Consider the following 12,416-nt stretch of genomic DNA (forward strand, 5'->3'; position numbering starts at 1 on the left):
AATCATTAAAATATATTAAAATTTATAAAAAAAATTAGTAATTATAAAATAATAATAAAAGAATCATATATTTAATCTGCTAAACAAACGACAGTTCTTTTTATTATTCTTCTTGTTTTTAAATTCTTATTACAAGAAGACAAGAGAATTGGAATCCTTCCTTTAAAAAAGAAAAGAAAAAGTCACATGCATCCACCATTTTCTAGTGATTTTTTGTTGAACTTTAAGGTATATTAAAGGCTAAATGCAATTGTGTTAATGAAACTATGATATATAGTAGATATGTATATGGTTGATATCCTCACATAACATCATCCAATTTCGTCTTGTAGTGTGTGTATATAACACTATAATATGAAGAGGGTGTCATGAGTGATCACAAATCTAAAAGGCCATACAATAATATCCACTTTATAACTCCAAGTGAATCCCAGCACATGATGAAGAACAAATTAGTTATGTGTCTCTGAACAGTGTCATCATTTTGGCGCATATGATACATGATAGTGAGTTTTTTTTTTTTTAATTCTGCCTTTTCTTTGAGATAAAAGGTACTTATATGTATTAAAAAAAATCAGAAAAAAAATTAGATGTTTTGAGAATAAATTAGTGAGTTTACTCTAATTTATTAATTATTTTTTACATGCATTAATAGATATTATAGATCTGCTATTATTTTTACTTTAAATTTAAAAAATTAATAAAATAAAAACAAACCTTAAACTAACCCACATTAATATTATTGATGTTGAGTTAAGAAATTAACTAAATTAATTAATGATGACAAACATTATTTTTGGACAAAATAAATAATTAGTATTGATTATTAATAATTATATGTTGCTAATTATTTATTAAATGTTGGAGGCCAAAATTCAATTCAGGAGTCCAAATGGAATGAAAATAAAATAACAAGGCTGGTGGACTGATAATTCAAACTAATCCCAAAAGAAAACCAAGCTGAGAAATCAAAACCAAGGTTCTAAAAATCGGACCAGACTGGCCGATTTGACCGGTTTAACCGCGAACCGACGATGCAAACGGTCCAGCCTCCTCTAAAAATCGCAGTTGGAAGAATCGGTGAACTGGCCAAAAACCGGCCGGTTGGGCCAGCCCGGTGACCGACCAGTTCTGCAAAACGACGTTGTTTTTATTGTTTAAAAAAAATTAAAATGTAACCCGACCCGACCCGCTCGTGGAGCACCCCACCCCCCTTCTTCCCCCGACCCCCATTAGTCGCCCAGTCGCCCCCCATCGTCGCCGCAATCTCAAGTCGTCAGCGCCACCGCCGTCGCCTGGTCCTCAGCCCCAGTAGCCCTCCATCGTCGCCTAGTTCCCTGCGCAGTAGCCCTCCATCTCCATCGTCTTCATCTTCTCAACACCAGTAGCCCTCTCATCGTCTTCATCGTCGCGTGGTCCTCAACACCAGTAGCCCTCCATCGATCCCAGGTGAGTGACTCGTCCTCTGCTAATCTTCTTTGTTCTTCGCCTCTGCTCATCTTCTTTAGTATAAAAAATATGAAGTTGATACTCTGTGAACTTTCTCTGTGAACTTAGATTTCTGTTCTTTTTTCTGTGAACTTCCTCTGTGAACTTCGATTTCTGTTCAATTTCTGTGAACTTTCTATGTGAACTTCCTCTGCTCATCTTCTTCGTTCTTCGTTCCTCTGCTCAATTTCTGTTTGTTGGTTAGTATAAGAAATAAATAATCTGAAAATTAAATTAATTCTGGTCTTCTATTTTATTATATTCTAATTGCAATTTCTGTTTGTTGGTTAATAAGTTTTTTTTATTGTATTTGAAATTCACCCTCTGATACAGAAATATGAATACTATGAAGAGGGCTACTAGTGTTTTAGTGTTTTGCAATTTTGCTGTTTTGTAATTGTTGAGTGGCTGAATGCTGTTTTGCACTTTTGCAGTTTTACACTTACTCTGTTTTGCAATATTGTTGACTGGTTGAATGTTGTAGCAAATTGTTAATTTATTACTCTGTTTTGTTAATGCTGAAAACTCACTCAGTTTTGTAATATTGTTGTCTGGCTGAATGCTGTAGGCAGAATTGTTAATGTTCATTGTGTTATGTTGTGGGCTTGTGGCTGTTTTTAATTTCATATATGTTTTACTAATTTCATATCTCTTGATTCTTCTGCTCAACAGGGTGGGAATGAAAGTGAAGATCATCCCACCGAAGCATATTTGTAACAAGTTCTTGCGAATTTTTATGATTGATAAATCATGATGTTGGGATTTAATATTTAGATATGCTTTTATTACTATTTAACTTTTGAGTTTGGATTTTGATAAGATCATATGTATTTGGTTGATGATATTTTATGTAGTATTTTAAATTTTGAATATATTTTATAATTATATTTTAGGATGTGTATTTATAATTTATTTATTATTCTATTCTAAAACGATTTTTCCGGTTGAACCACCGATTGGACCGGTTAGACCAATGAACCAGTGACTAAAGCGGTTTGATGACTGGTCAGGTTTTCTGAACCTTGATCAAAACAGGCCAAGCAAATCAAACCCGATCCAAGCCTGTATCCATCACTCCAAGCTGTTCACTAAAGAAGAAAGAAAGAGAAAGATTAAGTTTGAATGACAGAAGTCTAATCAACCATTTCAAACCACATCAAGCTAAGGCAGAGCTAAAAGGTAACTCATTTCTTCCCGCTTGCATCGTGATTTTTTCTCCTCTTCCGTAACTCTCTGTCACTCCATATTGGGAAAAATGAAGAAAATGGTCTCTGCTCTTCACTGCTATATATCTACGGTCACAAGTGTGTTTTGGAGACCAAGTTGTGTTTCAATGGCTAAGATTTGGGTTTACCATTAAGGATATCTGTTTTCTGCTTTCCTATGATTTTCGGTCAACAAGATAAGGTCAGAACCAAAGTTTTCATTCTGAGGTTTAATGGGAAAAAGTGAGAAAATGGGTTGGTGAAGCACAAAGTTTAAGAAGTTGACCTAGAAAGAAGAACCAAGCAACATACAAGGAGATAAAAGAAGATTTCTGTTCATTCAGAAGCTAAGGAGAGATAACCCAGTGTATTGAGATTTTGTTCTGTGAAGAAGTTCTCTGAAGAAGTTCATCTACTTGGACAGTGCTCTCTTTCAAAGAAGCATTCTGCAAAAAATGAAGAACTAAATCAGAGACATGCAAATCTGGTTTATCACATAGCAAAGAGGCTGTTGAAGAAGTCAATCTCTTTCATGTTTTACAGATTGTTATTTACTTTTCTATGTTTATCTTTCTGTAATTTTTTGAGTGATACACTTGAGAGAAAAGTTTAAAGTTATTTTCAGATTTCTTTAGGTAAGTTTGTGTCTTGTATCCAGTACCTGTGAGGTACCCCTTTCTTAGTTGGGTGAGCACTAAGAGTAAAGAGTTAGGTATTAGCATAGCCAATGTCAAGTTAGGTTAGAACTTGAGTGTTAAAGGATTGGGTCAATCCTGTGGAATTAGTGTATGTAATACTTTTAACTATAGTGAAAATTTCTCCATTGTTGTGAAGGAGACTGGATGTAGGTTGCATAGCACAAGACAAGCAAACCAGGATACATAATGGTGTTAGTTTTTTTCTTCTTTGCTCTATTTTGTTTTCTGATATTCATGAGACAAAAATAAATTGTCTCGTAAATTTTCGCTGTTAAGTTCAAACAGAATCAGAACTACAAATTTGTATTTAAAGATTAAGTTTATTAAAGTAAAAAAAGGCATAGATTCAACTCCCTTTCTCTAAACTTATCACAACCTTCTATTGATATAAAGTAAAATAAATGATACAGAATATGAACATTTATAAAAAGTTTCCTATTTATCTAATAATTGATTATGCTTTCATTAATGGGTTGATATTATATAGTTACATTTGTAACGATTAGCACATATAATTATATCATTATAAATGATAATAGATTAAAATATTTTGGGATAATCTCTTCATTCTTATCCAGAGATTTTAAATTCGAATTTTACTTTTAACTTTGTTACGGCCTGGCCCAAGCCACTCACGGGTCGACTCGACCCACTGATGACCCGACCCGAGCGGTCGGGCACATGCAGTTCACTACGCGACCCGGACATGCGTCCCTGACAGCTCTCCACTACAGCTGTGAGGAAGCTTCGAGGAAGGTGGACCTGTCCTTATAGGGCCCACCCCTGACACGGTATAAATGGGGAAGGACCTGCCCTTCCCCCAAGGTATGTCACTTTGTCCACCTATCATATTCCCCACCTGCACACTAGCTGACTAGAGCGTCGGAGTGTCTTTGCAGGTGGCACCCCCTCCTTCCCTCCACAACGAGAGCTCGGCTATCCGGCTGATCTAAACCTGGCACGACTGCGGTCGAAGCGTTATTCCCCCTCAATTAATCACCTGACCTGCCGGCAACCGACGACCGAACATTGGCGCCGTCTGTGGGGAATCACCTAGATGGACGTTGTGCCGGGCCCCGGGGACCAAGGCCAAGGAGCCGGAGCAGAAGGGGCGGCCTCCGTCGCCTCACTAAGAGGACGGCAAAGGTCCCCCCGACAACACACTGAACCACACACAAGGATGCGACCCTTCGGGGGAACGGGCGGCGACAGCGCCATAATAATGCAGGAGCTACGTGACAAACCCCAATTTGACGGGTTATTTTGTATTGAGTTTAGAGTGTTTTGATAACCTTTTGTCACATTTAGCCTATAAATTAGCATGGTTTTGTTATCTCTCCCATATTTGTGCTTAAGTGTAAAAACATGCTCTTTAAGCCTTATCTTGATGAATTCTAATTCCTCTTTGATTCCATAAGATGCCTTGATGTGTTTGTTAGTAATTCCAGGATTGAAATAGGCTAGGCATGGATCAAAGGAAGCAAGGAAGGAAGCATGCAAGTGGAGAGAAGCACAAAAAGCCAAAGAGTTGATCTCGGCCAAGCACGCGTACGCGCACAAGGCGCTTGCGCGCACATCGCAGAATTAGCCAGGGACACGCACGCGTACCGTGCGCGCACGCGTCGTAGTCCGCACGTGATTCTTTTATTGCAACACGTGCCTGGCGATTTTGGAAGGTTTCAGCAACCAACTTTGGCGCCAAAATGCATATAAGAGCCAAGGATTGAAGGGGATTAACACACATTCACATCCATAGACTAATTTTAGATCCTTAGGTAGATATTTTTAGTTAGTTACATTTGTTGAGAGAGAAACTCCAACTTCTCTCTAGGATTCATCTTCATTTTCTCAATTCTCAACCATTCCTTGGTGAGATCTATTACAACACTCAATTTACTTTATTCATGTTGTAGATCATTTTCTCTAATCTCATTAGTGTTGTAATTGTTCAATAATTCTCATAAGTCTTAGATTGGATTCTATTGATTCATTGAAGATTTCATTTTCATTGTTGTTCATTGTTGATTGTTGTTAATCTCTTGTGTTGAATTGCTTTAATTCTAAATCTCTTCTCAATTTTACTATGTCTTTCATTCTTGCCCTCCAAGTGTTTGAGAAAATGCCAACTTTAGATATGGTGTAGTATTCCCTCACTTGGCCTAGTGGTTGAGTCATTGGAGACACTTGAATGATGGATGTCAATTGTTGATTAAGAATTGAGGATTGCTAATTGACTTAGAGTGCACTAAAGCTAGACTTCCCTAAGGTAAGACTAGGACTTGTGACTTGAGTTAATTACTTTTACTTGACTTTCCTCTATGATTAGGGGTTAACTAAGTAAAGCAACACTCCTTTGTTATCACAATTGAATGAAGCTATAGTGATGAGACTTCTAATGTTCAATCTTGGCCAAGGCTTTTAACATTGATTGATTGTTGTTTTCTTTTATTCACACTTTTATGCTACACTCTTTAAACCACAAAAGACCACTTAACCAATAGCATGCATCCTTGTAGCATTCCTAGGGAAGAACGACTCGGGACTAATACTCTCGATTATAGATTGTAGATTTGTTTGATGAATGGATTTTGCGTCGGTTTAGACTATACTACGATTGATTACTTGATAATTTCTATACCGGCAAAAAAATTCATTCGTCAAAATGGCGCCGTTGCCGGGGAGTGCGCATGAGTGCCATGTTTTTGGTTAATGTAAATATGTGAATATTGTGAATATGTTTGTCTTTTGTTTGTTTGTTAGTTTTTGTTAGTTTTAAGATCTCTATTGGTTTTATTTCTATTTGCCACTATGAATTCTCGTCCTTGTGGTTTTGGATATGACTATGACTACTTTGTAGGCGATGAAAACTTGAATGATGGCTCACATTATGGGATAGACGAATTCTCAGGAAGGGAGACATATCCATATGAGCAATCACCATGGCAACTTTCCCCTTCAAGTTACTATGATGGTAATCCTTCCTATAATGCATATCATTCCTATGAACATGATGATTCTTATCATGGTTATACCTCTCAACCACCACCATAGCTCAACCACCACCATTCTATATACCATATTCTCAACCCCCATCTTATTTCCACTAATTGCCTACATATGATCCAAATCTATATTCCCCCTATGCATACCCTTGTGACGATTATGAACAAGCAACCCTTGAATCACCTCCACTCCAACATCTTTACCTTCCAACTCAAATCCCCATGAATGATACACTTGGTATCATCCTTCAAGAGCAAGAAGAACTTCAAACCGCCTTCACTAGTTTCACCTCTACCCTCCAAGAATTTACGTCCCGTATAATTCCACCCTCTACCAATAACCAAAACAACTTCCCACCTCAAAGCTTTGATGAATCCTCTTTCCAACCATATCATGAATTCCCCTCTCCGCCACAAACCTCCATGGAAGCATATCAATGTCCATTAATCCAAGAGCAATATGATCCTACTTATGTTAGTAAAGCGGAACAAGAATTAAGGGATCGTTTCAAGGAAGAAATGGATCGACTTCAAGCAACCATCCGTCAAAAGATAGATTCTTGGAATTCATATCACAAGCGAAATGAGTTCACGGATGATTTTGAGAAAGCAACCAAATAGGGAGGTATGAGGGAGACTTTAGAGTCTCAAGTTGAGTACAAGGAAATGGAGCGTATGTTGCAACAAGCGGAGGAAATGAAGATTGTTGAAAATAAAGATTGCAACAACGGAGGAAGTGAAGATTGTTGAAAATAAAGAAGTGGAAGAAGACCTAGAGGAGGTTGAACAAGAAGGAAGTTCCATCAACGAAGATAACTCTACATCAAGCGACAATGGTGATCTTGTTGAAACTTCCCACATCAAATGTGAAACCAATGTTGAGGAGGGTGCGCAACCTCCAACACATAACTTGATCAATGATAAAGGTTTGGAGGAAGTTAGCAAACAAGAAGAATTTAAAGAAAGTTATCCAAAGATGGAAATCATCACGGAGGAGCCAAAGGAAGTGGAACCTACAATGTCAAGACCATTGGATATCTTCCTTGCTAAGTCGCCGTCCCAATCACAATTGAGTGGGTAATCATCTCATCCTTTAATTTTCTTGGCCCATATCAATATGCATTGTTAGAAACGGACGGTCAACTTAGAGCTCTTTGTGGGCTAGAGAGTAAGAACGGATTAGATGTCGGTGGACAAATTGAATCAAAGTGCATAGAGGATGGAATATCAAACTTTGAACCTCAAAGGTGGAATGAAGCCAAATTCAAAGGGATTAAGATGATGAGTATGAGTTACAAGGAGAATTCAATAAGTTTGTTACCCTATTGGAAGCATGAAGATCAAGAAGAAAAGGAGTTAACAAATATTGGAAGCATAAAGATCAAGAAGAAAAGAGGTTGACAAACAAAGTATGGGACCCCGGAACATACATAGACCACTATCAACTTAAGGGCCTCGTTACTTGCTTAGGCCCCCTTGAAGGCCTTGTACGTTTAAATTGGGATCCCGGAGGCTATTGGAAGTGCAAGGACTGGTGGGGATTCGAAGAAGAGTTTAAGCATAAGCCACCCTAGCAAGGACTCCACCAAATGTCCAACTTAAGGACTTTAACTAAAAGTGCTAGGTGGGAGACACCCCACCATGGTAAACTCTTTCCACTCTCTTCTAACCTTGTTTAATAAGTGATTTGAGTTGCCATTGTAGGTAGGTTTTCATATCATAATTAGCTTGTCTGTGTACATTAGTAGCTAGAATATTAACATGTATGTTGTGATTAGTAGAAATAGAATAAATCTCAAAACCAACTTGCATTTTAGAAAGTGTAGGTTTTTGACTAAATAAGGAGTTGTAGGCACCATGGGGAGTCTTTGGGCAAGTAGAGCTTTTAGGCATTATCCTATTCAAAAAAAAAGAAAGGGTGGACGCGCGCGCACGCTGTACGCGCACGCGTCCATGAGCGGATGCATCATCAGCCATAATCCAGAGAGTTGGGCCTCTCCTAGGCCAGCGTTGTGCCTCGAGCCCAATTCACTCCACGCTGACGCGCACTACGTGCGTGCGCGCCATACAACCATAGGGAGTAGCACGCGTACGCGCACCTGCCGCGTACGCGTCGAATTTCTGCTACAAGATCTTGCGCCAAGCCCCAGAGAGTTAGGCCAGCTCTGGGCCATCCTTGAGCCCCTGGCCCAATTCAACTCGCGCGGACGCATACATTCCGCGTACGCGCAGGCCTAGGTAGTGCAACCTCCAGGCCATTGACCAGAGAGTTAGGCCTCATATGGGCCAACCTTAAGCCTCCAGCCCAACTCCTTGCACGCGTGCGCGCACGGTACGTGCACGCATTCTTGCCTATTTTGATCGTCCACGCTTGGGCGCATTGTGCGCGCACGCGTGGGTCCCTAGATTCCTTAATGCGCGCGGACGCGCAGGGTGCGCGCGCGCGTCAATTCAAAATGATGATGACCTAATGCGCGACGCGCACTGCGCAGTCGCACAACAACCCCATTTCCATCTTCTTCTTCTTCTAACCCCCTCCACCACTGTTGCTCCGCCGGCAGCCACCGCCGGACGGGCAACCCCACCTTCCCTCTCCTCCCTCCTCTTCTCCCTATCACCACCCCCCATCCCCGATTCCTCCCTTCTTCCTCCCACTTCGGCCGCCACTGTTGCTCCACCGGCAACCACCACCGGACGGGCACCCTCTTTCCTTCTCTCATCACAACCACTCCCATTCGCTCTCTCTCTCTCTCATCCACTCGCCGCCTCCTCTCTCTCCCCTTGCTCTCTTGCACAACCGCCACTGCCGTCACCCACTCACCGCCACCGTCCACGGCGGCACCTCTCAGTGCTTCTGCCGACCCTGCCCAGTCCCATTTCCCTTTCCCATTCTCGGATCTTCCCTGCCCCAGGTTCCTGCTCCAATTTCTGTTTCCGTTAATTGTTAATTTCTGTTAATTACTGTGTATATTTCTGTTAGTTAGTCTGATTTCAAATGTTGTATGTTAGGATTAGTTAGAAATAATTGCGGTTAGGTAGCTAGGGCTGGATAGAGGATTCTAGGCCTAATAAGTGCTCCGTTTGTGTTTATTTTCTGTTTGTCTGCTTGTCTGCTAAGTGCGAATTTTGAGTTGCTCTATATGCAATCTGTGTTACCTGGATGCTATCTCGTGGCCACTGTGATTAATTGATACTGTAATGATGCTGTTTGTGCTATTTTGCTACCCGAGAACGTCCAATTTTAAGCCGAGATGCTGCCCAATTTTCAAGAAATTTAATATCATTTTGATCTTTATTACGAATTTGGGCTAATTCTCGTTATTTTTGACTTCCGGGATTTGCATTAAACATTGTAAACATGATTTGTGTGCTTGAATGGTGCATCTCTCATCATACTACTAATTTCTAATTCCACTTTTCCAAATCACTGACTTCCTTACTTACCAACTTCACTATTACTTGCATTTTAAACCGTTTGACCATTTTTTTTAGTCATGATGATGAACATGCCCATTCCTTGAGAATTGTTCACATTGTTTGAAACATTGAATTCCTGGTTTACAGCTATGTTTTTTTTGTCTTACCTGCTGTCCATGTTTCAAAACTTTATTCACATCATGTTTGCTTGCCATCTATTTTACATCCTGAACATGTTTTACTCGTTTCATGCTAAATGCTTAAATGCCTATATTTTATTCCATTTTTTCAGGATGTCGGAAAAAAGGAAAGGAAAAGCATCATCTTCCAAAAAGAGGAAGAAAACACCAAACCCCACTTTTGCTTCACTGCTTGCCTATGCTCAAAACCCTTTAAATGACATGGATAAGGCAAATCAACTACTACCGGCTCAGGATACGGTCAAATTCCCCAATCTCTACTGTGAACTCAGATTCCCAAGCTACAATTCAAAGAATCTGAATACTGAGAAGAAACTGCTTATTCCATCAGATTTGACCGACATCATCCACCAGCGTATTGACCGGATGGGTTTGACTTTTCTGGATAGGGAATTGAGCCGGGTGAACCGGTCTTGGGTACAGGAGTTCTACTGCAATTTCTTCCGCCACACCCTTGATTCGGTACTTGTTAGGGGGATTGAGGTACCCATCACAAAGCAGGCCATAGAGGATGCCCTTACTTGCCGGCCTAAGACCAGTGACACTGATGCATTCATGCAGGCCGAGATAGACCTTCATTGCATGACTTTTGATTTTGAGGCATTGAGGGCAGTGATAGCTACTCCAGATGCTCCTTGGGTTATGGATGCCGATAACACGGCCCCCAAGGGGATGCACTTTAGTTATCTGAGCCGAGAGGCCAAGACTTGGCAGCAGATCTTCGCTCATTACGTCATGCCTACGACTCACTTCACAGAGATCCCAGTTGCTATGTTGATCCTGATCAGCTGTGTGATGGAGGGGAAAGAGGTCTACTACCCCCAGCTGATCAGGCGGTTCATGTGGAGAGCCCACATCCGAGGTCTCTTTCCTTTTCCGGTCTTGGTCACTCAGATGATTCAGCGGGCCGGAGTTCCGTGGCACCAGGATGATGTATCACCACCTCCACCGCTCCCTCAGAAGGAGCCAGTTACTATTCCGTGGGGATCCTGGGTGCACGAGAGACCCGCCTCGCGCCGTAGATCTCGAGCCAGAGCAGCAGTTGAGGGAGCTGGACCCTCTTCATCATCAGCCCCTGCGGGAGCATCTACCGCAGCCGCACCTCAGCCGATGTACTTGTTAGTTCAGCGTCTCTTCCAGTACATGGAGCGCAGTAAGCGCCAGATCATGCGTCGCCTGGATCGGATTGACCAGATGTTTGTGGCCCAGGGCCTTGAGTTGCCCCCTCTACCAGAGTCTTCCGGTTCCGATGAAGAGACCCATGAGGAGGAGCACACAGATTTACAGACTGAGGGTATTCCTGCGGATGAGCCAGCACATATGGAGGCACCACCTCAGACACAGGAGTCTCAGCCGGTACCATAGCCACAGCCAGAGCCTATCGGTGTACCTATCCCTGATCCTCAGGATTAGCATCAAGGACGATGCTTAATCTTAAGTGTGGGGAGGTAGCCGGTGGCATCATTAGATACCGGTGAACATTTTGGCCACTTTGCTAGTTTGCACACTCTTTGTATATATTTGATGTATTTTGAGTTTATTTTGGATACTTTTACTGCTTGATACTTTTACTACTTATTTTGGATTTATTTTGGATTTATTTTGGATTTTAGATACTTTAATGCTTATGGATATCCTTAGATGTTTTAGATGATAGATTTCATACTTTTACTTTTAGTTGAATTTTTCTTTATACATTTTTGCATATCTTTCTTTTTAGTTCGTGGTTGTGATTAGAAATCATACTTTGACTTGCAAACACTTAGTCACCCGTTTTGCATAAGAAATTGCTTTTAAGTGAAAAAGGAAAGGGTGAACTAAGAAGATTTTTGAATTTTTCAATCACAACAATGCTTAGTCAAATATTGAAATTTTCCAAGAAGTTTAAATATAGGGCATTAACCCAATTGATTGAAAGAAAATTTTTGGTAAAACTTGCTTGAATTACATACTTTGTGAAGCATGTATTGAATTAAGAACACAAGCTTGTGAGACTTGAGCCTATTGATGTGGTTACATTTTATAACCACTTATTTTCCATTCTTGTGTGAATATGTTCTCTTTCTATGATTGTAATCCTTGATTTTCTTGATTCTATATGTCCATTTATTTCTTGTATTTATGCATTTATATGATTGAGGCCATTACTTCATTAGCCCACTTACCCAAATAGCCAACCTTTTATTCTCCATTGTTAGCCAATTTTGAGCCTATGCTTAACCAACTTATTCTCAATTTAGCACATTACAAGCCCAAGGCGGAAAACCAATAAAAATCCTTGTTTGGATCTTTGATTAGCCTAGGCTAGTGAGAGTGTTTATTATTCAAAGTTGGTAAGGCTTGGGAACATTGGATGGGAAAAAAGGGGTAGTACACTTTCATGTTTAGGAATGGGGTACATACTCA

At 40.4% G+C, this 12,416-nt stretch overlaps 1 protein-coding gene across 1 annotated transcript; it reads left to right on the forward strand.

The window, feature by feature from the left end:
• The first annotated feature begins 8,863 nt into the window (after window positions 1-8,863).
• Window positions 8,864-9,334, forward strand: LOC107482556 (lysine-rich arabinogalactan protein 19-like). Its single transcript, XM_016103087.1, has one exon. It carries the CDS (start codon window positions 8,864-8,866, stop codon window positions 9,332-9,334), a length of 471 nt encoding a protein of 156 aa, XP_015958573.1.
• Window positions 9,335-12,416: the final 3,082 nt, after the last annotated feature.

This window comes from Arachis duranensis, chromosome 4 (assembly GCF_000817695.3).
Source record: "Arachis duranensis cultivar V14167 chromosome 4, aradu.V14167.gnm2.J7QH, whole genome shotgun sequence".
NCBI classification, from domain to species: domain Eukaryota; kingdom Viridiplantae; phylum Streptophyta; class Magnoliopsida; order Fabales; family Fabaceae; genus Arachis; species Arachis duranensis.

Excerpts from the sequence above, each read along its gene's own strand:
- LOC107482556 (XM_016103087.1), top strand. The coding sequence starts at position 8,864 with ATGCGCGACGCGCACTGCGCAGTCGCACAACAACCCCATTTCCATCTT.